We start from the raw sequence: 27,901 nt of genomic DNA, 5'->3' as shown, positions 1-27,901 counted from the left end.
CAATCCAACAGAGAGGAGACTGCCACGTATTTCACTCTTTTTATACTTTCCTCCTGCCATGACGGAGAAGTAACTAAGCTTTGTGAATCCAGCTTTTTGGTTACAACACTAAGTTGTTTGTACAGTACATTAGTCCAGCTATTGTTTATTGTATATACAAATACACAGTTGCAAGCCTTCTGTTTCTTGAAGGCCAGCTCCTCTCCTTTAGTGGACACATGTGTAGCTGCACCTGCGAGTACAGTGACAGTACAAGACTCTTGTTTTATTAAACCTTGAGCTGCTGTGGCCTAGATGAGGAGCATGTCTGGAAAGTGGGTTATGATACATAGATAGGTCCTGATGTGGTGAAATGTCATTCTACAGAGGAAAGCCATGACGCAGTTGTGGTTTCAGAGGCTTTTATTGTTAAGAGACAGAGTTGGAGCTAAAACACATTCTCCATCTGTCTTCCTCTTTCTGGCCCTCGGGCTGCTGATATAGTTTTACTCCAAACAGCAACCTTTGACACTGGCCTTTCAGCCCATCCAGGATGTTTTTACCAAAACAATCTCAGTAACACTATCGCCTCTGCTCCTAATGACTCGCTTCACGAGCAGAACATCTGACCACCGCCAGGCTCTTCTGCTGCAGAGGAGCTTTCGCCTTCACATTTAGGAAATTCTTTCCATTGTTCTTGCTAGCATGAAGACTGAATGCTGAAAGCAGTGATTTATTAACAACAACTGTTAACTGTCCATACTGCTCCTATTTAACAACAGATCACAGTGTCAATGCCAGTTGCTCTAGTTAGTATATCTGCTCCTATTTAGCCATAGGTGCAGATGCATCTGATTACAATACATCAGATATGACAAAACAGTAAGTGATGAGTGTTGAGTTTTTTTTAAAAAAAGGTTCATGCTCAGTTCAGTCAGTGTCTGAAGTCTGATTGTTCATCTGTGTTTCTGTTTGTGTGTCGAGACTTTTCTGCTGTTTCATCCACATGGCGGCATACAGACCTCCCTGGACCAGCAGCTCCTCGTGTCTGAACAGAACGACATGTGAGAAGAACAAAGAGGGGTGAGACGAGAAAGAGATGACCTAAACTGCATCACCGGCTGCACGTCTCCGCGCCCGCGCGATTCTGAGGCTGCTGCTCCGGAGATTTTCTGACTTTCTAGAAGAGTGGACGGACAGGATGTGACAGTGGGCGATGGCAACAAAGCAAAGTTTGCTCCTGAATGGAAATGCAAACAGGAAGAAAGGGGAGCAAGCGCGAGAGGACAACCCTGTCTCCTACAAGTGGAGACCATGGAACACAAATTTGCATTAGCAAAAACAATTTGTAGGAAACGTAATGCTGTCTGCTATATTTGTTTCACTGCTTTCACTGTCACCACAGGTCATTTATTTTCTTTAAAGGAATTTAAAGATAAAACAGTTGCATTTTTTTTTTCAATAGAAATTGCGTGGAAAGAAGGCAAAGGAGGAGGTGGGTCACTCATAATGTCTTGTGACACCCGAGCTGCTTTAAAAACAAAGTTGAGCTGTCTAAAATCCTCCTGCAGACTTTAACCAACTTTACTATAAATTAATAAAGCCACAAGTCTGTTACTGTCTGGACTGCCAGACAGAGAGACAGATAGAGAGGGGGGGGTCAGAAATAGAGGATACAGAGAAACAGAGGAAGATAAAGAGAGAAAGAGTAAGAACAGGTTGAAGAAAGGAAACATAAAGGCAAGCAGAATAAAAGTACTCCACTCATTTAGCATTCACCCCTATAACACTGTCAGACACACAATGGACAATTAAAAAGAAAATCATCTTTTTTCTTCTTCCTTGTGAAAACCTGGCACCCACATTACCCACAATGCTTCGGGTGTGTTGTGCTAGTTGCAGCTAACGTAGCCTCGAGCCTGTCGCTTCGGGCAGAGATGAGGAGCGGGCTGGAATTTTTAAAAATTTTCAAACTTGTCTTCAGATTTATCAGATTAGGTGTAGTGCAAAGAATAAAAGAAGAGTAAAGATACATAAAGAAAATGGCAGATGGAGGCATCTTCCAAATGTCATGGTTGTTTTCATTTATACTTTCTTTCAAATGTTTCTTTTAAAAATGTTATTTGTTTCTTTCAAAAATTGGTGGAATATTCTGGATCCCGGCTGTGGTGCAGGTGCACACACGCACCTCCACAATCACATAACGGCATCTGGACCCGATACACGCCTCTCAAAATTTGAAACATCGCCATTGTGACCGGGCAAACCGCAAGCGGGTCACTGTTGGTGATCGGCCTGTTGGACAAGGCGAAGCCGGCTCAATCACTTCCTCTTTCACCTTCTTTCAATCAGATAACCAATAACAGACACAGAAAAATCAGTAAATTAGAAAAAAGAAACGAGGATGTGGGCTATATTAAAACACAGGCGGAACCATCTGAGCCTCGGCAGAGTGACTGTGTCTGTCCTGCTGCTAAACAGATGTCGGATGAAAGCTGATAATGAAGGGGAAGCGATTTATCGTGCGGATGACGATCTTCACTAAAAACACCTGAAGAAGTTAGCTTGGACGTTGTGTTCATGTGTGAACAGTGTTTTCGGTGCGGACGCAGCCCTCGTCAGGAATGTTCGGAACAGGGACGGCCTGAGGACGGGATGAGGCCTCTTCCTGTCTCTGTTTCATGATGCACTCCCACGCTTTGTGGCTTGGTGATATTTTGTGTATTCTGACACCGGGCCTGTCTCGTGTTTACATCACAGTGTCCATCAACAGATGAAGGCTTTTTGCTTGGTGCTCCTCACACATGCCTGCAGGGACAATTAAACTCATTTGTGTAGCCTCCACTACAGCTCAGGTGTGTTCTTATTCATACCTTTGTGTTTTTATGAACACGACGTTCAGCTGCTGGATATACTGCCATCACATTTATATTAGAAAGTGAGATATATTACTTCCTTTGCCTCTTGCTTGCTACTGCCTGTGTGTGTGTGTGTGTGTGTGTGTGTGTGTGTGTGTGTGTGTGTGTGTGTGCGCGTGTGTGACCTCAGTGTGTGACAAAGGAAGTCTCCATACCCAGCTCATATATCAAAGGACTGTATGCATCAGCAGTTGAATGGCAGTTCCACTGTGTGTGTGTGTGTGTGTGTGTGTGAGAGAGAGAGACACCTGAATGATTGTGTGAATCTTAAGTGCTTGCAAATTTGTTTTCTGTAGAACCTCAGTTTGTTTTTTGTGTGACCCTTAACCTTTGTCTCTCTTTCTCTCTCTCTCTCTCTCTCTCTCTCTCTCTCACACACACACACACACACACACGGCTGTGGCTGCTGTCAGAGGCTGAGATAAAAATGTCCTGATAACATCCCAGCACACTTGCTTCTCAAATTCTCCTTGTGCACACCGCTGAAGAGACAAGCTTACCTCCCTCTCTCTGCTATCTGTCCATTATGGACCACCAGGATCTGGTCTGCTCCGACAATGGTGGACAACCTGCAACACCATACACATATCAAATATTAATCCTCTATAATTCCTCTATAATGCTTACAGTCACGGTAAACTTTATTTTCTACACACTGCCATTTGCTGTAGATATTCTTTTGTGCAATACTTTTCATTACTATGGTTTGCTTTTTTTATATTTTATTATTATGTATATAATTTCTATCTATCTATCTATCTATCTATCTATCTATCTATCTATCTATCTATCTATCTATCTATCTATCAGGCATGAAATAAAAGCCAAAGCATAACAACAATTACAGCTTTTAATAAAACACCAGTAAAATTCTTTCAGTGGTAATCTATTATTCCCAAGTAGCACATTTTAGCTCAAACTGCACAGTTGTCAGCCTCCATGAGTTTGCCTTTCAGCTAGTCTAGTTTGAAAATATCATCTATCATTATTAAACCAGTGGGGATAAAGGTGGGAACTGCCAACATGTCTTAGATGATCTGCACTGTCTAACTTTCTTAAATTGGGCAAAGAGAAAAGTAATATTTTAGGCAGCCACTGACATAAACAAAGTAAATTCCAGTATGTTTGTCCTGTTCCTGACAGGACGACAAAGTGATGGCCCACCCAGAACTACCTGCTTTAGCAACTGCAACATGTGCATGAGCTTTGCAAGGTGGCATCGAGGCGGACAGGAGGAAGCCGTGTGACTCATTTGTGCCTTTGTTTAGTCTTTCACATTTGTCGTAATAGCCCAGTCTGAGAAACTTCTGGCTTCATCGCAGCCTTTAGCACTGAAATGTTTTGTCTCCGCGGCAGAATAAAGACATCCTCTGTGGCATGCATGTGCAAAACATTTGAGGAAGCCACTATGACACCCCAGACATGAGTGTCCCCTTAATCTTTGGCAGCATGCTGCAATTCAATTCAGGTCAATTCAGCAGAAGTGAAATGCTGGCCGATCATTTAGAGGCTAATTCTGAGTTGTTACAATGCGACAACTTTTCTGCAATGTTGCTGCATTCTGAGACTGCAGCATCAAACATAATTAGTATAATGTTATTATTAACAGTGGAAAGAATGGCCAGAGCTGCAAAAACAGGATCCAAGTTGTAACAAATGAGAAATATTCACACGTGTGTCATACATGTCACAGAGTGTATGGTGGGAAGCAGATTAAAGACCAGTCAGCATCTCCACAGAGCTGTGAAATAACTGAGAAAGGAAAGGAGAGTGGAAGACAGATTTAGACAGTTTGCAGTTCCAGTGGCGCTGAGGTCGAGAAGAGGGGGATAAGATGAGGAAATGGGAAATGATGGAGACATGTATTGTCGAGTGGGAGAGAGTCATGATGTGCGGTCAGATGTTAAATATGTTCAGCTGTCTTATAAAAGTAAAATAGACATAGTCATTCCTCAGTAATCACTAACAGGAACAAGCACACCCATTCACTTCAGCTCTGTCATTTCTGTCACACACGTGCAAATATCTGACACACACACACACACACACACACAGCTGAGTGTGTTGCTCTGGGTTGGAGAACTCTGTGTGAACTTGTCTGTAAATTATTAAAGTTTATATTTATGACCAGTCTCTGATGAGAGTCTGATTAAAGTCACTCTCAGCGATCTAAATGGCTCTCAGCTCTGGACTCAACTGTGTGATGTGACCCAACGTGGAATCAGGAAATTATTTACAAGGTGTGCGAAGATCAAATTTGTTCAAATTTGTTTATTCTTTAAGGGCTAAATGGGTGAAACTGGACTGTTTTTTGAAAAGTTGCCCCCTTCCCCAGTGGAAATGATGCACATATGCACAGTGCTGCACAGGCAGAAAAAAAGGTTCTGCCATAGAGCTCATGCCTCTCCAAACTGCTGAATGTCACTTTAAGCTTCAGCAGAGCCACCACTCTGCTTTAATGTCATCATGGCTATCTTTGGATCTTTCCAGCTTCAATATTTGATAGAAAACCTCGGTCAAAGGTAGAAATATCTCTCCCCAGAGAGTGCAGACGTAAGTGGGTTTTGCTCTCCCCTCATTCAGGCTTTACAGCGAAAGGAAAACATCCAGTGTGTTTACATGCAAGCAGGATAAATGCAGGATAAACTTTATGCTGCATGTCTTCAGGGAAGCCGGCATGGCTAACGTAACATCAGCTCATGTTCACATTCTTTCCCGGCTAGATGCAAATGTTGATGGCACACATTCATAATCTGCACAATATCAAGTTACAAAAACAACAATACAGTTTCATAAGATCTGAACTGAATCTGACACAAAAGAAACTGCCAACTACATCCTCACGGCACACACACACTGACGTGTACTGAAGCAATGCGTCTTCTCTGCATCACGACTGCACTGATGCCAACATTACAGGTCCGAGCTACTGGTGAATTAAAATGAGGTTATCATTAGAAGTTTATCATGAATGTAAATCAACATTACTTCTTCCAGTCAATGATAGTATTTCCCAGAATTAAAGAAAAATAACTATTAAAAGTAAAAGATGGACATGCAATGCTATACTTTACAGAGAAGCAGACGATGAAGCTGTTGAGCTGAGCGGGTGACTGCAAAGAGCCAGGATGATGATGATGAGGAGGTGCTGTTCTAGCCCTTCTGGTTATGTACAATATCTCATAAAATTAAGCAAAAGCGGGGTTTAAATGTAATAATAATGGAAAATAAACAGAAAGGCTTTGATACAGGAGACAGAAATGTTGCTGAAGTCATCTGCTGCGTTGGCTGCAGTGGTCTGTGTCACTGTGGGGACGGCTGGCTGGTACAGGCGCTTTTCAACTCCAAACACATTGAAGCATGTCGTCCGTATTACAAATCTACGCAGCTGAATTTAGTGATGTAGTAGCGTATGAAAACTAGAACTGTCTGCCTCACAGTCCGTCATTGGACAATCTGAACAGATGCAATGCATTTTGGGATGATAGAATATGTCCAGCATGCTCATGCCACATACTCTGCAGCTGAAGTGCACCACATACTCTATTTGACATCATATTTAGCATGAATAGTATGTGATTCCCAACTCAGCCATGCCGTCAGCACCATGTTAATGGAATCCACTATGTCCCTCCTAGTCACAAGTAATAGTCTTTTATGTGGGCCAGTATTCAATTAAAAGCTGAGGAGGTCCCGTTACAGAAAGTTTCCTCAAGCATAATAATCATAATGTCTGGCTTGAATTATTATGATCTGTTGACCTCCACACATTTAATTACTCCCAGTGACAGTTGGGACACATCCTCTACTAACTTTTGAGCAAAACACTTGTCAGTTCTTATGTTCAAGACTTGTTATTTGCATTTTTAAGACAATGTAATTTCAGCAGACCATGCAGGAATTAATGTAAGTTAATGGTGTATAATATGAGGCAAAGAAAGGTGTTTAAAATCATGAAACCTCAAGACAGTTCAGTGCAGCATACTTAAGTTTACCCATCCAGGTCATTGCACATCACTACTACCTCCGTGTCAGCACATCATGAACGACATAGCTTGGTTTTATCAGTAGATTGCTACCATGTTCAGGAGTAGGGATAAGTTCTCTCCATCCAATAACTGAAGTATATTAAAGAGAGATCTCAGCTCACCCTTCAGTTAAACCGTGATCTGTCTGTTGTGATTGTGTGTTTTAATTTTATTTAAGGCCCAGCTGACTCAGTCAATAAACAGTCCTGATCCTACCTCCAGACTCCATCTGTTACTGCTATTGAAAGAATAAGAAGCTGGTGGATCATCTTTTTTAAAGGCTACCGGTCAATATGAGGTCTATCAGAGAGAGACTCACACTGCAACAAGAGCACCTCACAACTCATTTTGAAAGGAAGTGAAGAAATAAAAAATGACATGATGATTTATGTGTATTATTTGTGTTTGGGACCAATTTACGAAGAATAAACTGAAACAAACTGACATAATTATTGAAGTTGTTGTTTGGTTATTCACTTGATGTCAGTGGTTCTCTCTCATTAACTGCTTCAAACTAAGAAATGGAGAAATTTTTGAAGTACAAGTTACAAGTTTTTTTATGCATTTATGATCAGTTTTTGTTGAGTCACACATGAATTCATGCAGTTTACAATCCATGAGCAACAGCCAGCACGCTAAAAACAAAGAGTTGGGCTCATGCTTCAGAGCTTTGTTGTCAGTACTGGTCATAGATGACTCGTCACAGTCAACATCTGCAAACAATGTTTGTGTGCATGGGTCAGAGTTTCCACACAGGTGCACACAAACTCCCATCGGGTTCGTTTTTGTGTGGGTGGTGCCGAACACGTCTTTCAGCATGTATGCAATGGGCGTAAATGGGCATCCACCTCATTTCAGTCCAACATGAAGAGCCTACAGGCACACAGCTCTGTGAGGCTCAGATGCAGCGGTGTAGCTTCGAGCTAAACGCTAACATGCTCATAATGACAATGCTAACATGTTGATGTTAAGCAGGTGTCATTTTTACCATGCTCACAGTCTCAGTTTGGCATGTATGCGGTAAACAGACGCAGCTGAGGCTGATGGGAGTGTCATTTTTTTTTGCTGGTATTTGGTCATAAACAAAAACTGCTCGACAATTTGAAAATTTAAGCTGATGATGACACAAGAGGAAAAGTCAGAGGCTCACCAAAGTGATGACAGTTCATTCTGAAAGGGGCATGACTGTTTTCATTGGGTTGGAGCGCCAACTTTATGAAGAAGACAACCGACCTGAATGTAGGAGAAGAAGTGTGATGGTGTGGGAACAGGTAGTTGTTCTCTATGTAACCCCACAGGTGACTGGTAAAGTGTCAGTACAGCAGGGAATAAAGGGTGTTAGAGAACAAAATGTATTAAATACACTTTCCACAGAATGACATATATGATCTAGTAATTTATCCCATGTAGTAGTAAAAACACTGTAACTGTTCACTTTTTAACCAATTGAATCACCCTTCATCTGTACATTAGAAACCATGTTTAAATGTCAGTCATGAAACAAGACAAATTCCTTCTTTCGTAGGAAGTGATGAAAACTGGGTTCAGCAGCACAGGCTGCATCACTCCTGATCTATCTTAATGTCTGCAAGTGTCAGAGCCTTTCAAGCCTTTTTCAGTATCACTCAGACTGATGAATAACCAGACATCTGTTTCTTTTACTTTTGTTGGCCTGTCATCACGCATCATCTCATATCCTCCAATCAGCTTTTCATTTAATCTCTCCATCCCTCTCTTTGTGTCTGCGCAAATCCTGTTTTGCTTTCACCTCATCCCTCTTGTCCTTTCATCTCTCTTACTCACGTATTACTACTGCAACTGTAATCACACCGTGACAGACCTCTGTCACTTCTAAAGCAGAGTGTGTGTGTTTATACACCTGTGTCCACAGCCCAAACTGGACCACCGTTAACTAACAAATCCACCTGATATTCATGCTCCACCTGAATGTCCACAGATGACTGGTGGATGTTTCTGTTCATTCCAAAGGTGTTCAGTGATACCTGGAGGGTTGTGGTGATCAATTCCCAATGACATATTAAGTTAAGCTGAATGGTCATCAAACCATTTCTACACAGTACACTCTGATGTTAAGCATTATTTTACCCATCATTCCATTGCTATGGATGAAGCAAGTGCGTAAAATGTGAAGTTTTATTTGCTGTTGCAATGCTTTCAACATTCCTAATCTATAGGAGGCTCCTTAGTCATACGACACACAGCTTGGTAGAAATGTCACCTGTGTGCGACCACTATCGTTGTCCTGTTGGTGCAGACCTCGGCCAGTGACGCCTGGATGTTCCTCTCAGTCTGGGTGTCCAGTGAAGATGTGGCCTGGTGGACCAAACAGCGTATTAGTGTAAATACGGTACATAATGTTGTTGCAATGCACTACTTAAAGACAGTTTAGCTCCTAAATGTGTGAATTTAATGTGTGTGTTTGTGTGTGTGAGGGCTGCTTTGTGTGACTGAGCTCTATTTGTTGTTGTGATGTTGAATGGGTAATTTGTTCTCAGGTCATCTTAAAAAAAAGAGCTTGATCTTGCCGACACTTCCTGAATAAATAAAGCTCAACTAACAAAAACGGGACACAGACCTGTTTCTGATATAATAGAACAGCAATCATGGCTAGATATGGAGGATGTTACAGTAATTGAAATCAGGCAGCCTAAGAAGTGCAGGACACTGGATTAGACTACCTTTGCCAGTTTTTGGTATTTTCTTCTCGAAAATGTGAAATCTATCAAACACATGAAAATGTCTTAATTGATGTAGCATTTACCTGCAGCCATTTATGTAGCCATACCAGCGTGTCGGTACCCAAAATTTGTGCTAATCCATCAAATTGACTCTATTAGATATTTCAGAGGATAAGTTAAAAGTCGGTTGAAAAGTCAGGGGGGTCACCAAAATCATAAAGGTTTTCCTCCGGGTAGCACAGAGCAGCTGCTGAGATAATTCAGAACGGCCTGAAGTGGTGTATCTACAGACGGACCATCCCTGAAGACATGCAGCGAGCGGGGCTAAAAATCCTGCATAAACCTCACGGTTTATAATAGTTTATGTTTGTGTTTGTAAATGAATACAGAAACATTCAGAGCTCACAATGTGTCTCTTCTTCACCTATTCACTAAAAACAGCGAGCAACCATACAAGGTGATGGTCTGACCATCAGGAGCATTTCCGGTGTCGGGTGCCGGGGATCGAACCACCAACCATGTGATTAGTGCAGAACCGCAGCCGCCCAGTTATGAGGTGGGGGAAGTATGACAGGAAGTATCTATGGTAAGTCTAGTAACCCTCCATGTGAACGCTGGCCTCCCTGTATCCTCACCTCATCCAGCAGAATGATCTGAGGTTCTTTCAGGATGGTTCGAGCAATCGCCACCCTCTGCTTCTCCCCACCGCTGAGCTTCAGACCTCGCTCCCCCACCTCCGTGTCATACCCTGCTCAGACACAGCGCCATCACCTTCATTGTTCCTTCATCATCATTCAGTTTCTGCGTCCAGATCGACTGACAGCAGGTCTAAGTTAAGCAACAAAAGGGTTTTCATCGTCATCATCATCATCATCATCTACACACACACTCACACACCCCAGCCTGACCCTGAGGCAGCTCCAGTATCCTGGTGTGTATGTCAGCAGCCACGGCAGCTCTCTCCACCTCCTGGTCGCTAGCTGTAACTCGACTGTAGCGGATGTTGTTGCCGACGGTGTCGTTAAAGAGAACTGTGTCCTGGGGAACCACGCCAATGTACGACCTCAGAGAAGACTGGCGCACCTTGGACAGAGGAAGAGACGGAACCGTTAGCCTCCGAGCAAATGGGTGTTTTGCTAATCTGGATCCAGACTGGAACCAGCACTGGAACCAGACCCTACAGGCATTATCCTTTCATGTCAGATTTACAGGCCCTGCTGTACCTGGAAAACAGTTTTCAGTATGGGATCTTCAGATCTGAGATCATGGTACAATCATGTATCATGAGCCACATTAGCTCGGTAATGTTGAAATGGGTGGAATTCTCTCTCTACTTCCTCATTCTCTCTCCCACACACACACACAGAGCATACATCTACATAAATGTTGCATGACTTAGTTCATCCTATACTATATAATGCATGCTGCCCCAGGTCACAGACAGCACACGTCCTGAAGCGATTTCTGTCCCTGTCTGTCTCTCCCCAGGCTTTTACATATCCCACCTACCTTCTGTTTGCTTCTCTACAGCAGTTTTAATTTACACATTTCTCCATACCTATTGTTTTATCACACCGCATCTAAACAAACATTTCTACATATCAAATATTTCAACACTACAAACAACCCTTCTCTATAGGAGCATGTACACAACATGTGTTTCAAGCGGGGAAAACATCAGCAAAATACTATAATGTGCAAAAAAAACCAAAAATGTTTCCAAACATTGATGGCAGTAGTCACATGTCATTACACATTTTGCTATTCTCAGCACCAAATCTGACAGTGAAGAGTTGCTCTGCGTTCGATGATCACAAGCCCGTCACATTACAGCCAACGCTCGGACTCCTTTCCAGGCATCTGTTTTCCAAGCTGAGCGGCGCGGCAGTCCAAAGATCAGTTGATGAACCTTTTTATATTTGCGATGGATCAAGTGACTATGTGTCATGTGAATGTAGCTACTCGTCATCTCTGCGTCTTCAGGCTCACTGTTTCGGCTTCCTGGGCCCGTAAATTCAGCTCTCATCAACCTCAGCATCCATCAGCAAGCAACTGTTCTCTCCGATAAGCCCACTGTACACCACCTTCTCACTACTGAGAGTTAGCAACTGGCTGCTAAACTTATATGTAGCATTTAGCAGCTAAACAGAACAATAACACCGGCTCAGTCCTCCAGCCTATAGCACACTGTGAATATGGCTGTTCCTGGCAGGGAGATGGTTGCAGCAAACCACAAGAGCAGAAATGACTAATGTGACTAACAGAAAACAACCTGCTGAGTTCATTTAGGCATGCGGATGGAGGGGGGGGGGGGGGGTGAGAAGTATTAATAAGTAATTGATTTGCAATGGTGAAAGAAAAAAAATGTGGGTCGTAGGGACAGTTAACACAAAGGCAAGTGAGGCTGGGATGAACGAACCTGGAGCTCTGTTTTCTCTTTGCTCCTGAGACAGAATTTAAAAGAATATCCCCAATATTATAATGTTTGTCAAGAACAGATGCCCTGCACCAGAAGGGACTCAGTCCAAGTCTAATCAGTTCTGATCCAAACCATATTGGTATCAGGAAAATAGCCATAATGCCCCTCCCTTTTTAGAAGAAGCTTTTTATGAATGCGGCTCTTGATCTCTCCAGAAATAATTTCCGGTGTTCAATGACTCTCCGGTCAGTGTGCAGCGCTTTGAGTCTTTCCTGTGGAAAGCTTTCCTCCACAGCCACAACAATACAAATTCCATTTCCTGCACCAGCTCGGTTTGGCTGGTAATCACTCACTTTCCCTTAATTTCATCTTTGCAGTTTACGTTTGGTATTTATTCCACTGAAGAACAACACAACATCTGTTTCTGATGAGAGGGGGGCTGCCAGAGCTCTCACACCAAATGTTAGAGAGAGAGGTGGAGAGGAAAGAGAGAAGAAGGAGGCTTTTAAATGTTTTCCTCCGAAGCATCAACTGAGGAGCAAAAGAGAAGATATTGGTGTGAGACGGCTGCTCTCATGCACAAGAAACAACATTGTTATGAATCTGTAAGACGATGCAGTATGCAAGATTTTCTTCACAAAGCCTGTTTTCTACAAAATATGTTTCTATGATTTGCTTTGCGGTTGCTCATAGAGAGGATACCGGCTGGATGGGTCAAAGCACTGGACTCCACCACTACTCAAACACTTCAGCTAACCCTAAACCTGTCTCGTGCTTGAGGCCATTATATATGACTGTGGCAGTTTCAATACAAAGACCATATCTTTCCACGACCTTAACCATGTGCTTTGAGTTGCAGAAACATACTGTAGCCATTAAATGGAAAATCACTGTTCTCAAAGAGGCTTTCAAGGTTTGTAAGTATGCCGCTGAAAAGCACTTGATTTAACATTCAATCACCATCGCATCAGTGTGCTCACTGTAGACGTTTGTTCTAAATTTAGGGCAGTTTTAAAAATGTGCTTATTCACATAAGATGGGAGGACTGATACCAATCTGAGGTCTGCGCCCTCAACATGAAGCCACAGCCAGCGGTATGTTCCCAGCATCACACACTGCAGCAGGAGAAACAGCTGAAGGTCGCAAAATACGTATACCATCACCTATCGCCTCTCAGGATCTTGTTTGGCTGGGTCCAGTAAGTTCCTGGAGTCCCCATTGTTTGTCTGGCAACCTCAAGAAGAAGACAGCAGGACTCCATCACCGCACCCATCCAAGAAATAGTCCAACACACAAACCCCCAAACACTTTATTTTTTTCTTTTTTTAACTTCTCCATATTTTAATCTCTTTTTTCATGCTTCGCTCTCTCAGTCTGTGCCTTTGTGGCAGTTTGGCTACAACAGCTGCAACACTTCTGCCTTCGGATGTGGTTGGACAAGACATCAAAGGCTCCAAGGTGCTGGTAGGTGGTTTTATTCACCTTTAGACAGAGTTACCTGTTTCCAGTCTTTGTGCTAAGCTAGGCCAGCAGGCTGCAGGCTAAAGCTTAATATTTATCACACAGATATGAGAGTGTTGTTGGACTCTTAACTCTTGGCAAGAAAAGCAAATATGATAATTTACCAAAATGTCATGTATTCCTTGAATAATTTGGCTCCTGAGTAAAGCTCTAGTCCTGTCTGTCCTCTAACCAACAGCAGCCTAGCCCAACAGATATGACTCAGTTTATAGTTTTTGAGCAGTGGTTGCCAAAATGGCTAGACAGGAACCGAACCACTGTTTACATCCTTTAAAATCTACTGACTCGACTGAAATCGACTGACAGCTTAAAAAATCACACCAGCATTCAGCCAGCAGCGGACTCATCAGAGCTTCACTGCGTGGGGCGGCCATAGGCAGGGACAAACAGATTGGCAGAGCACCGATGGGCCAAAAACAAGCCCAGAGGTCCGAGAGGCTGAGCTGCATCCACGCAGCGTCTGCTGTTTAAACAAGAAAGTGCTGCGAAGTAAACAAGTGGACACACTGTTGCAGGTCCTACATGGCAGGAAGCTCACTTGGAATAGAGAACCAAAGGCTACCTGCTGCTGAAATTCTGTCTGCTTTAAGGTTCTGTAGACATTAATTGACACATGTACTTATTCATAATGTGTCTATTTCTAATTTCCAATGTGACTACACAATTTGAGATGATTTTAGAGACACAAATCTTAGTTCACATTAAATAAAAGACTGACTCAGACTACTCAAATTAGCTTCAGCTGAATGTTAGAATGCATTCTTGCACAGAATGAGGACTGTTTTCCTCCCCTATATATTGTGCATATTGAACATATTTGAGTAAAGTATGAAAGGATCCTGCACACTTTCATACAATAATAAAACACACACATACTAAAAATTGCACTGCACTACCTCGTCTGCAGAAGATCACTTCCATCTTTGTGCAGGTGAAGGTTAGGCAGGAAAATACCGAACATGTGAAAGTGCAAAAAGTCTCTTGTTTTTGGAGTCTTTTCAATTTCTAATTGATGAATTAGGAAATACATTTATTTGCTTTTTGCTGAGATTCAGACCAGCAGATTGATATGGCTTTCATTTCTGTATTATAAATATGAAGGTACTAATAGCAGGCGATTAGCTTAGCTTAGCAAAAAGACTAGGAAATGGCTCTACTCAGCATCTTAAAATTAGTCTACAGGCACCTTGAAATGTAGCCAATTAGCACATTTAATTAGAACACAAACAAAGATGAAAAAAAGCTAAGCTAAGCTAATCACCGACTAGCTTTATCTTGACAGTAGTGTTTCTTTTAGATTTCTGCATCCAGTGAAATTGCATTGAGTCGACTCAACAGATCTGACCAGGATGACTCATTTTACCATCTGAAGATAATTACTACAGAAAATGAGACTGTATGACTTGTTAAAATGTTTTACTGGGTAAAACAAAGCAACGAGCCATCTGACAGTGACATGTTTAAAAGGTATTTATGGAGTACATCGCGAATGTATGGTGCATTTTAATGTGTGAGTGGCAACAGGCAACATGTGAAACAGATGGTGTGTAAAACCTGCTGGCATCAAATCCAAAGAACAAAACTCTCCCGGCCCTTCTCACTCTCACTCCGTGACAAAGGTGAGACTTTCTGATCACCATCTGATGCAAATTCTTTTTGACTGATTCATCTCTCACCTCTTTTCAAATGTGATTGAGCTGTTTGAGAGAATTACCACCCAGTTAAATAGTTTATTTTATTGTGCCAGTTCCACATGTTGACCTGCACTGGTCGTCTCCACAACAAATAACTCACAGATCTTGTGAGTAGATCAGCATGTTGGTGCATGACAGACAGTCATTTTTTGGGCCTTTTCTTTTTTTTCAATTCAACAGACCAGCACAGAGCAAATGGCTGCATATATATATATATATATATACACACACACACACACACACACACACACACACGTGCAGGTGTAATGTTACTGGCATAGAAAGGAGAAAGTCCTGTGCATTTAAATGGGCTCTCTAAAACAGGACTGGACCCCATTTTTTCTAACGCCACAACAGAATAAATCTGTGGGCAGAGGAAGCTGAGCAGTTTCACCACTTCCTGCTCCTCCTCCTCCTCCCAGATTGATGAACAATCTGAATCTAATCAAAGAGACGTCCATGTGCGTGTACACGTGTGTTGATTAAAAGGTCGTCCTGCTGCGTAATTATAAATGAGTCCCTCGTAATCATCACCAGTATGTTCGTCTGAACAAGCATGTCCGTCGTATTAAAACAGCCATGCATGTGTGTGTCGTAAAGTGTTTGTGCTGTTTGCTTTTTATTGATACTTTTGGCAAGTCATAAACAGAGTTGCTTTAACTACAACTGCAATAAATAGGCTTTATCTTTACATACACACACGCACACACCCACACACCCACAAACACGCACACACACACACACACACACACACACACACACACATCTGGCGTCTGGACTCGTTGCTGTATTATTCAGGAACCTTTTACTATGATTTATTCACAGTGTGACTGGACTCACTCAGCCCAGCTGTGTGTGTGTGCGTGTATGTGTGTGTGTGTGTGTGCGTGTTTGAGCGAAAGAGAGAGAAACTGGAGAGAGAGGGAAAGTGGAAGTCAAGGTGCGTGCTACAAAGGCAGGAAACAGAGGAGAGTGAGGGATGGAAAAAAAGAGAAGTGAAGAGAGATACAAAGAGAAACAGACACATGAATCAGAGGCTGAAAGTCAAACAAAACACGTCACAGCTGATGGGAAGAAGCACTGTGACACTCCGGTTTGAAGGAAGGTTGACCTCTTGTTTATTTGCTTGACTTATATGACTTATGACTTATATGAGAATATCAACGTTAGTCTCATACCAGTGGAGTAAATGTGAAGCTACAACCAGCAGCTGGTTAGCTTAGCTTAGAACAAAGATGAGAGAACAGGCTGGTTCTCAGAGCAGCAGCTCAGCTGATCATAAAGCTCACCCATATGGGAACTTGGAATCCTAGTATCATTTTCTTTTTGCCGTTTTAACAACACAATACACGGGAAAAGGTTTGGGCATCCCTGTGCTGCCCTGTTTCTACACCCTGTCCCCACGAGCCAGTCTTTACGCTGAGATGGGCTAACTGGCTGCTGGCTGTTGCTTCATACTCAACGGGCAGACATTAGAGTGCCATCAACCTTGTCAACTAACTCTTAGAAATAAGGACAATAAGCATACTTCCCAACATGCTGAGCTTTTTATTTAAGCCGACATACCTAACTGCCAAACTCCAGTCCATAGCCGGACCCAAAGACGATATGAACCCAACCCTCAACAAATTTCCGACTGGACTGCTTGCAAGTGACACGTTACTACTGCGTCACCTCGCCTCACCCACGTCATCTTTTGGGGCACTTAGCCAGCTTATTGTCAGCGGGTGGAGCTCAGGTTGAAACAGTGGAATGTTTAAAACTAGCCATGCTAGTTTACGATGGTAATGTGCACTTAAGTGCAATGTAACCTAACTTTATTTGCCTCTTATGTGTGCCTAAAAAGACTAGACTTTTGAACTACTCTACTCATCCAGATAACCTGGCCAGGAAGGTGGCTTTTCACACATTTCACTGCCTTTCTTGTCACACTATTGTCATGTCATGAAGCAGCTGAGAACTATTTTGCAAATCTTCCTGTAATCGGCTGCCAGGCACTGTAAGTACTGCATTTGCAAGCTGTTAAAAACACAACAACAACAATGAATAAGTATGCAGTCCACCTGCTGACTCTCTCTCTGAGATGTCAGTGCACATGTTCTGCACATGCTCACAAGCGTTCCGCATTGTCTGGTTGCCTGGAAGGACACAAATACGTTGCACAACACCAGTTACAAAAAAGCTGGGACACTGCGTAACATAAAGAATGAACAGGATGTGATCATTTGTTCATCCTTTTTAACATATACTCCGTTTAAAACATTACAAAGACAATGCATTTAATGTTTGACCTCCTCAATTTCACTGATTTTTGTAATTATATGAGCTTATTTTAAATTTTGATGCAGAGACAGGAGCAACTAAAGACTGGGAAAATTGTGGACTGCTCCAAAAACACCTGTTTATTAGGTAACTGGATTGGTAATAGTTGATAGCATCATGATTGGGGGGGGAGTCACAGCACAGTCGCCCAGCCCTCCCCCGGGCGACTGTGCTGTGACCCCCCCCCCCCCCGAACTTCCTTCCCCCACCCACATGTGCAGGTGTTACAGTCTTGTTATGATGTCTTAAATGTTGCTTGTGCTGAGGTGTTTTTTTTTTTACCAAGCCCACACTGTGCCCCCCCCAATGGGCGCAGTCTGAGATTAGTCTTTTTTTTTCTCTCTCCTCTCCCTCCCCTCCTGTTTTCATTTGTTTTTCATCTAGTAAGCGAGGCGCCGCCCTGCTGGCTGCATCGTGGTTCTCCTGTCCCTGTCTTCCCATGTCAATTATTTGTACTGTCTTTTGTGCCATTGTGTCCTCTGGGACGGTGTAACTGAACAGAATTTCGTTGCACTTGGAAACTTGTGTGATGACAATAAATGATTCCTGATTCCTGAAAGGAGCATCCTGGAAAGACTCAGTGGTTCACAAGCGAGGATGGAGGGAGGGTCATTACTTTGTGATAATGGATATTATGACAGTTTGGTTAACAGTTCATGTTTTACAGAGAGTTCCAACTTTCTTAGAATCAGGCTTGTAAATAAAAATGTGGGTAGATTAATAAAGGTATATACGATTTGTAGTTAATGAGGGAAAATAAGCAAAAATTTGATCTTTCTCATCTGAGATAAACTGAACTGAATATGGGTGTTATGGTGTATGTCACTGTGTGTGTGTGTGCGTGCGTGCGTGTGTGTGTGTGCGCGTGTGTGTGTGTGTGTGTGTGTGCGCCTATGTTTACCTTGGAAATGTCCTGACCGTCGATGCGGATGCTACCTCTCTGAGGGTCGTAGAATCTGAACAACAGGCGCAGGATGGAGCTTTTCCCTGATCCAGATGGACCAACCTGCACACACACACACACACACACACACACACACACACACACACACACACGCACAAACACACATATATTATTGGAAGGCCCAGTCTTAATTTTTATTTAGTGCCTTTGACACATGACAGTCTGTCACAATGCCATTGCCATGGTTGGTTCAAACGAATAACAAAAAAACATTTTTTTCACACTACTGTACTTAAAGCAACATTATTTAACTGTTACACCTTAAAATAAGAGCGTCAGAATCACTTAGATGGTTTGCTGCCTGACATTCCCACTCTGCAACGCAACACCTGTTCAGTTCCAAATGCGTGAAACTTTGCAGTAGCTGTGTCACTGATTTTGGTGAAACTGGTTCATGTTTTGTGGAGTAAATGGAGTAAATCAGTTTTTTTTCTCTGTCCATTGGCTGCTCTGCTGTAATTCATGGTGATTTCTGGAGTTTCCTGATGGACAGATTGCGTTACTTGTTCCTAAAGTAACCTCTAACTAGCTGCTGCATTAGCAAGTTAGCTCAGTTAGCCGTGCGGGGGGGGGGGGGGGGGGGGGGGGGGGGGGGGGGGTTACTCTTAAGACATTTCATTGTTCAATCAACATTTACCTCATATATATACAGCAAGGGAGCAAAAATCATGTCTTTTTCCAGTTGAAGTGAAGAGAGAAGAGTGCTAGGTTTCACTAGAGGTACAGTCAATGAGAAAGTGTGTTCTGGTGAAATATGGTGAGCCATTAAATGAGACTTGATAGAAAATAGGATGTAGAAAAGTGGACGACATACCAAAGCTACTGTCTGTCCTGCCTCCACTGTAAAGGTCACGTCCCTCAGAACCTCAGCTCTACAGTACACACACACAGAGAGAGACACACACACACACACACACACACAGATAACAGCAACAGTCAGGATCAAAATTAGCTTCACTTAATCCCATTTCATTCAGGCCTCTCTAATTCTGGCAGTAACTCCTGAGTGTTTATGAATTTTAGAAAAATCAAAGCAACACTATGACCACTCGGAAAATAAGAGCCAGAAAAAAAAAAGAAAAAAAGAAGATAATAATAATAATAATGATAATAATAATAATAATAATAATAATAGAATTTCACATGAAATATTTGTGACAGAACTGACTGAAGATGAAGATGATGAAGATGCGGTCCAAATAATTTAACAGGGATCCGAGTGACTGTGACTTGGATCAAATTTTGACTTCTTGACTTATGTTTTTTTTTTTACATAGTCTCATAATATTTCATAACAACGTGTCCTCCAGGCTAAAGGACTAAACAGGTCATTTCTTCAGAATGACCCATTTGAGCATTCAGGACAGCAACACTGATTGTTCACTGTCTTCCACAATGCATGTGGTCTTTCATAAAGGATTCAGTCACTGATTTACCCCCTCTGTGGTTAATTTCTGGTTAGACGCACTCCTGTAAAAGCATTAGGTTAGGGTTAGGGAAAAATCATGGTCTGTTTTAGAACAAGCATAGACAAAGGTCGTTGGATGGAAATAGTATCATCCAGCGATGTTCTAACAACATTAACTACCTCTGTGATCATTTTTTAAAAACCACATCAGAGCATTTTTCAGAAAAACACACAACGCAGGTCATTTGACAGCAGTCTCTGCTTTCTGCAGTTTGTATGTCCAGTTAAATCAGTTCATATACATTAAGAGAAAGGTGGATTCAAACTGTAAACGGATTTGTTGTTGGCTACACACCCAGGGATGTAGCTGAAACAGACTCTGTCAAACTCCACCTGACCTGCTGTGAGCTGCAAGTCCTGTGCATCCTCAGCATCCTGCACCTGCGAGGAGGAGGAGGAGAGAAGAGGAAACCAGGAGAGAAAGACAGGGAACACAGGAGGAGAGATGAGATTTAGTTTTTAATGGTTGTCCAAAATATAGATACCAGGAAAATATCAAATCAGTCTCATCTCAAGGTCCCCTACTCGCTTGCTTCGTATCACATGGTCTTCATCCGCAGGTGGAGTTTTGCTGTTTCCAAGGTCAAGAAGGAACCAATCAGCACGGACGAAAGGTTAAGAATCTTGTTAGATTTGAACACCTGCAGCTCCGTGACGCCATGTGCAGAAGAAGACCAGGTGATGTGGCCAAAAGCAAGGGTAGAGAATTTTCTCACTGTTATTTTATTTATTTATTTATTTATTTTTGTGGAATTGACAAACAAGAGAAGAAAAAAGAAGAGGAGATAGGAGGGGAACAGAAGAGAGACACAGGGAGAGATGGAGGGAGAGGAGGATGAGAAGAATGAAGGGGACAAGAAGGACAGGTGGGTTTTACCTCTATTTTCCTCTTTATCTCCTTCTTCTTCTTCCCATCATGGTCTCATTTTTTCCCTTTCTCACTTGCTCTCCCCTCTTCCTTCATACCATCCCTCCTTCTCGCTTTCCCCTCCCCTCCTCAAATCTTCATCCCTTCATGCTCTAACTGATGCAACCATTAACCTTCTCCAAATATTAGCAGGAGAGTTTTGACAGCTTGTGCAGTCCCTTCCTGCTTTCTGACCTGGCCCTCACCCTCCTCCTCCTCCCTGTCTCCCCTCGCCTGCAGCTTCCCAAGCCAAAGAAAAGGGCCGCTGTGTTTTTAAGGTGCTCTAATGCTTTTGTCTACATTCATGTGGCTGTTTACCATATCAAGGGCCTGTGAATGTAGGAGCCTTTAGTGAGGCAGCCGGAGGACGCCTTTTCCCACCGAAACACACACAAAAAGGCAGACGTACACACACAGACATACCCGCGGACTCTGCGTTTTAGTATGTGCATGCGCGCGAATACACACAAGCGCACAAAGTCACACACTTGTTGACCTCCTAATCCGCTGACCTCTGGCTGTGTGAGCTTCTCTGTTTCCAAGCAGGACTGATGGAGCGTGACGCCGATCAGAAATGAACACTGAATGAGATTTTACTTTATCCACCAGTCTGTAACTATTATATTAAACATATCTTTACCACACACACCTCTCTAGATATCTCATTTCTGATGATGCTCCTCCGGAATTATTCTTATCCTCACTTCCGTCTTACTTTTAGCTTAACAAGATCGTAATGTAACTTTACTGGCTTTTACAGCACTTAGTGGTTTATTACTACTCATGCTCATTCTAAACGGATGAATTAACTGCACAGAACCAAAAGAAATGTAGGAGGCATTATACACATATCTTACAGGGGTCCACCCATGACCATTAATGACATTTTCAATCTGTTTTAAGTGTAATTATCATTTTGTGTCTTTTCGAGCAGAAGAGCTGGATTCAAACCTGCTCAAGTGTCCTTGACACTGAACCCAGGTCCTGACCTCTGTCCTGATGTGAGGGGGCAACTGAAAAGACCATTTCTCTATAGGGAGAACCAAGAGGGACACTCTTTCTGTGTTTTATTTGTTGACAAAGTGGAGAAAACAGTCTCAGCTCAGTCAGCCTGCCTGAAATTAAATTAGCAACCTTCTCAGCTCATTTGGACCGGCTGCTTTTCCCTAATAATCAGCTTCCATAATAATCAGCATCCAGTAATTATTTGATGCAAAGTTTCTCAAAGTGAAGCACAGCAACATCAAAGTTAAACACTCCACAGATAGTGAGCTGTGTTTGAACACACGTGGTCCACTATGAATTCAACTATGAAATAAAATAAGATAAAAGAAACTATAGTGCTGATAAGTGTTCCAGATGTTTATTATACTCACCTCTTTCTGCTCTATTAAAAGTGCCAACATGTTCTCCATGTCGACAAATGCACTCTGAATCAACCTGCAGAGACACAAGATGCACAACCAGCAGCCTTATTAGATGCAGTGATAGTGAAACCAACTGTAGTACTAGATTAGAAAAGCAGTGCTACCAACTTTGCCAGCAGAAGTAGTCAGAGAAGTGCTTTTAAGAGCAGTGGCATTAGCAGTTTTCTCAATTTTAATTATATGTAAACTAATATATATGACTACCATCAGTAATAACAGTCATATCAGTACATAGACAACCTCATTCAAGGTCTCTTCTCCCTGTGTTGATAGGTGCGGTCCAGTCAGCCCCCCTACATTCATCTCACCTGTAGTAGGTCCCAAACCAGTTCAGAGGCGTGTACAGCTGGATGATGTATGTTCCAAACAGAACATAGTCTCCGACCTGAGGGGACAGCAAACGCATGCAGCAGTTCCTGCGAGTCAACCTCTATCAGTCAGCCTCGCAAGAATTTCAAGCACTTTTTTCCACCAGGGGGCAGAAAACACAACACTGACATATTAGCATCTTATACAGGTGCGACACAAACAAGTTGAGAGAATTTAACACTAACTGTAAGCAATTAAAACCCCTAAATTACACCCAGGCCATCCTGTGACTTTTAAAACCAGCACCAGTGATGATCAAGGTTTGTTCTATTAATGAACATAAATACTTATGCAAATATGCAAATATATTTAAAAAAGCACTTTACACCACGGAAAACAAAGATGTGTCTAGTCACAAAGGAAGGAGTGGGGAATGGCCTAATAATTAATGAATCTTTGACGAATAACTCTGACTGGAGGACCATATAGTGATGGTGAAGATGATTGATGATGATGATGATGATGATGATGAATAGAGATACTGTATTATTAATACATGAATGATGAATCATTGGGTAATGATTAGTTCATATGTATCTGTGAATCAGATACATCTCATTAGTGGTTCCTGATGAACTATGAATCAGCACACAAACTAATCACCACTTATTCATTATTAATTACTTCATCACTTGCCTTCTGGTGCCTCCCTGAGGAATTAATAATTACATAATTAGTAAAACATATTAAATCTGCTTTGGCTCAATGTCCTAAGGTCAAATTCAAGTCACCACGTTTGAGCACTCGTCATTCCTGTCTAATTTTCTGACATGGCCGATCAAGTCTCATGCCAAAGTCTCTAAGACTGTGTCGGAGTCACTCAAGTCAGATCTGAGGTCTGAGTTGCTGAGGTCACGGCTAAGCTGCCCACGTCAAGTCACTGAGGTCATGTCCTCGCCTTGCTGCCAACACAACGTCTGATTCAATAAGAGATTATGTTTAAGTTGCATATCCAGATCACCGTCAAGTCCACGACATTGTGGCCAAGCAGAGTCACAGAGGTCGTGCTGAAGTGACCAGGGCTTTGCACGAGCCTTCGGGCTTTGTCCAAGTCATCAGAGTCAGGTCAGAGTCACAGAGGTCAAGTCACTGTGGTTGTGTCTGAGTCTCTAAAGTTATATCCCAGTGAAAGTTCACTGAATTGAATCAATAAACTCACTGAGATCGGGGTCTTAATGCTGATCTCACGCTGATTCATTTAACCAACAAAATAATCAGATTCAAATTTGATTCATTCCCACACTTGACAGCCGCTAACTCGCATGTAGACTCATGAATCTGAGTTTTCTTCCTCCTCACTGATACCTGGAACTGTCCCTCAGAGACCAGGTAGGCACAGAGCAGAGATCCAGCCAGCAGTCCAGATCCGATGATGATGTTCTGCGTTTGGTTGAGCAGAGCCAGGGATGCTGAGCTCTTCCACTCACAGTGCTACACAAACACAACCAGCACACACTTTACTGAAAATGACCAATCCAGACAAAGCTGCTTATTGGACTCTCTTGAACTGAAGCCTTCTGGGTTCAGCGCGATGCTTTACATCTGTGACACAAGCTTACTTGATATTTCAGAATGGCTTCCTCAAAGCAGCGGACTTCATACTCCTCAGCGTTGTAATATTTGACCTGTGAACACACATCAGATCCAGACAGGGGAGACAAGAACATCCAGAAACATCCTGAACCACCTGCGACAGAAACACTGCCTGTGCAAACATTTCAGACCATTCTGAAACATGTGGAAACAAATGTGGCATTCCCAGTACTGCTACATCACAGCTGGGTGTTCAAGTTCAGACCACACCTGGACAGACCTGGAGGTGTGGCCTGTGGTCCAACAGACTCACAGCTTTAATAAGAAGAGCTCAGATATAGTGTGGAGCTACTCTTTCATTTTTCAGCAGTAAAATGAACAGGAACTCTCTATCTACCGTCTCAAAGTTGAGCAGTGAGTCTACGGCTCTGGACTTGGCCTTGTTGTCTTGATTGTTCATCTCTCTCCTGTACTTGGTCCTCCACTCTGTGATCAGGATGGTGCAGGCTGCAGGTATGGTACAGTGTGGTTAATATCAGTTATGAGCTGAATTTGACAATCAAAATGCACAGAAAAAAAGCAGCCATTTATCTTTGGGGCATCTCCAGATCACACCTGAACTACTTCAAGTGAAAAGGAACAGTCAATCTGGTTATATTGATCCGCTTTAACATGTATTTTGTTGTGCTCATATCTTGGTGAAGACTATCTAGAGATTCTGTTTTGTTTTATCAAGCCATTACCACAACTTAATTATCCCATTAACGTGGTATGAAGTATAAGAAATGGTTGTGGCAAAGCATGCTTCTGTTGTCCCTTTCGTTTTTGGTCTATTCTTTGCTGGCACACCTTGTTTTTCAAAGCTAAAAGAAAGGCTTCCACGATGAAACCAACCTGGATAGATGAAAAAGAACAGATGGGTGATTGAGTGATGGATACACACTGACTCACTGAGGTAGAGGACCATGCAGGTGAACACAATGAGTCCAAACCACACATTGAAGTAGGACACGAAGTAGATGATGGCGATGATGATGTCACAGATGGTGGGAAGGATGCTGAACAGGATGTAGCTAAAGACAAAAACAATCACAAGTTACTCAGTGGCTACTCGTGTGCTGTTTGTCACGGCTTCACATTGAAGCCAGTGTTTGTCATGCTTTAGGAACTGAACCCAGGTCAGGTGGGGCTGAACGTCCCAACCCATCTGCCTCCCCCTTGCCTACCTCAGCAGGTTGTTGATGGACGAAGTGCCTCTGTCGATGCTCCTCAACACGTCTCCGGTGCGTCTGTCCAGGTGCCAGCGCAGCGACAAACCGTGCAGGTGGGAGAACAAACACACCTGAAGTGTGGAGGGAGAGGCTCAGAGACAGACAGCCCGTAACCTTTATTCACCGAGACCATGTCCAGTCTGAGCCGGCTAACTCTGAATTTTGTTTGTCTGTGAGGTCAGGTGACTCGTGGTTTCATAGCCTTTGTTAACGTGTTGCATTGATGAGCCTCATGCAGATCATGGAGTCATGGGAAGCAGAAGAACGTCTGGGGAAAGAGATTATCTCCCTGGTTTTTAGGCCGTAGGTGTTTTATGGGCTGAGCTGGAGGGCGAGGCAGGCCAAACCAGTGTGTCTAAGAAGCATCCCCCACATATGGAATATGTACCGGGGTGGAGAGGTTGTCTCAGTACAGCAGAGAATGGAGGTTTAACCTGCTGAGGCTCAGCAGAGCAGCCACGGTGTGTCCATTTAATTCAAGCTGCCAGCTGTCGTCCACATTTTTGTTGTTTTGTCAATGCAAAGAGGAGGAAGAAGAACAGATTTTCCTAATCGGTGTGTTTCCAAATCGGTTTCACAGTGAGATTTACTGAATGACCTTAGAGAGGATCTTATTACCAAATGTGCATGTGTCAGAGAGACGTGGATCACAGGGCTTCCAGGAACAGAGCAAAGGACGACAGCTGTGGCTTTAAATGCATGTTACAGTGACTTCAGCAGTCTGCTGAGCCTGTTTCCACATGTAACATGAAGGGGATGCATTTTCTCAACTGCTGCCTCCACATCATGTTGGAAACTTCAGATTGCAAAGATAACTCTGGAGTGCAGCTTGGATCTTATTTTTGTGGTTTTGGCCACTCTTTGGTTTCGGGTTATGATGATATTGCTGCGATCTCAGAACATGGTGACACTGGTAATGGGTAAAGAAACATGAGCAAGCAGGTTTTTAGCAAACCTCCAGTTTAGTCGTGTGTTGCATCTGGAAAACAAAGGTGAACGATAAAAGTTTTACTGTCGTAGACAGATTTCAGGTGAGCACACCTTCGATTGTATCTCCACAAAATGATCCAAACAACCTAGAAATTAGATAAACTAGATACTCAAGTTTCTTGCCCTATGAAACTCTGTTTTAGCTCTGTTTTGGTCTTTTAGAGTGGTTAGTGGTTTGGTAGTGTTATTATTACCGATTTTCCTGTTGAGCCAAACACGACCCAAGTTGTAATAAACCAAAATGAGCGGTACCTGAACGCCTCTGCTGGTAAACTGCTGAACTTTGATCCACAAGAACTGACGAAGGTTGCTGATGAAACCCGAGGTGCCTACAAGGGACAGAGACAGACAGAGAAGAGAGGAAGACGCCAAAGATCTTAGTGCTGATGTTCACTGTAAAGCACACAGGCAGAGCTTATAGTCCATGACATCATCCTGTAGTTTGTACACACATGTTTGAACACACATTCACACACCTGCCCCTCCGCCTTGTAGGAACTTCAGCAGTGTGTAGATGCAGACAGTGGCAATCAGTGAAGTCCAGTCTCCTCCTGCTGAGAGCTCATTCACTGCAGCACACACACACACACACGCACGCACACACACACGCACACACGCACAAACATTTTCCTTTTCGTCTTGACCGTCATGAACTTTGATTTTCACAAGACAGCATTGATAATCCATCAGTCTGAGATACTCCAGATTACACCAGCTTCATGCCCAGCGGTGCACACAACTGGTACGCAGGTACGCCTGTGTGCCAACAATCAGAAAGATGGAACTGGCTTTGTGTACCACGCTGTTATAGAATGGACAATGTTGTGAATGGGATTACTTTGGGTGGACACTGTCAAAAGTTTGCATTGTGAGGCTGTTACAATCCAGCAGATGGGGGTAATGCAACACTTATAGATGCCAACCACCATGAAACTCGACAGAAGATGTAAGCTGTAATTAAAGAGATGAAGTCATCTCTGAAAAGTGGCTCCACAATGTGCTGAGGCTTGAAGCTAACCATGGGCTCGTGGGGCAAGATATGTTGTTCACATCCACATCAGGCAGACAGAACAGGTGCATTTTACACAGGATGAGAGAATTTCAGTCAGCTGTTATTTGATAAACATGAAAAGAGTAAGGAGCAGACCAATGTGGCAAAAGCTATTGCTAACACAAGCTAGTCAAGCTAGAAAGTCCCTCTTGTTAAATGGTAAAACAAGTAGAATAAAGAACAACGGGAATCTCTGTGGAATATTTCTCCTCAGCATTTCAGGAGGCTGAACACTTCCTTTGAGCAGAGCAGCATGTGAGAGGGATCCTCACATCTCAACATAATTAAAACCAGTTCCAAATCTCATCTGTCCCAGACTCGTCTCTCAGCCCTGATTCACC

At 42.8% G+C, this 27,901-nt stretch overlaps 1 protein-coding gene across 1 annotated transcript in view; it reads right to left on the bottom strand.

Moving 5' to 3' along the window:
* Positions 1 to 290: 290 nt before the first annotated feature.
* Positions 291 to 27,901, bottom strand: part of abcb6b (ATP-binding cassette, sub-family B (MDR/TAP), member 6b) — a 30,614-nt gene continuing 3,003 nt past the window's right edge. Inside the window, exons 2-19 of the mRNA XM_041950987.1 lie at positions 26,986 to 27,078; positions 26,762 to 26,838; positions 25,475 to 25,590; positions 25,200 to 25,321; positions 24,646 to 24,755; positions 24,275 to 24,340; positions 24,021 to 24,146; positions 22,655 to 22,731; positions 22,296 to 22,359; positions 20,308 to 20,393; positions 19,359 to 19,416; positions 18,482 to 18,586; positions 10,533 to 10,707; positions 10,260 to 10,372; positions 9,165 to 9,259; positions 3,398 to 3,466; positions 966 to 1,027; positions 291 to 307 (exon numbers count right to left, since the gene is read on the bottom strand). Of these exons, the coding sequence (XP_041806921.1) occupies positions 291 to 307; positions 966 to 1,027; positions 3,398 to 3,466; positions 9,165 to 9,259; positions 10,260 to 10,372; positions 10,533 to 10,707; positions 18,482 to 18,586; positions 19,359 to 19,416; positions 20,308 to 20,393; positions 22,296 to 22,359; positions 22,655 to 22,731; positions 24,021 to 24,146; positions 24,275 to 24,340; positions 24,646 to 24,755; positions 25,200 to 25,321; positions 25,475 to 25,590; positions 26,762 to 26,838; positions 26,986 to 27,078 (1,631 nt within the window). The remainder of the gene's footprint in view (positions 308 to 965; positions 1,028 to 3,397; positions 3,467 to 9,164; positions 9,260 to 10,259; positions 10,373 to 10,532; positions 10,708 to 18,481; positions 18,587 to 19,358; positions 19,417 to 20,307; positions 20,394 to 22,295; positions 22,360 to 22,654; positions 22,732 to 24,020; positions 24,147 to 24,274; positions 24,341 to 24,645; positions 24,756 to 25,199; positions 25,322 to 25,474; positions 25,591 to 26,761; positions 26,839 to 26,985; positions 27,079 to 27,901) is intronic.

The sequence above is a fragment of the Chelmon rostratus genome, chromosome 13, assembly GCF_017976325.1.
Source record: "Chelmon rostratus isolate fCheRos1 chromosome 13, fCheRos1.pri, whole genome shotgun sequence".
NCBI classification, from domain to species: Eukaryota; Metazoa; Chordata; class Actinopteri; order Chaetodontiformes; family Chaetodontidae; genus Chelmon; species Chelmon rostratus.
This window is presented reverse-complemented; position numbering and strand designations above follow the sequence as displayed.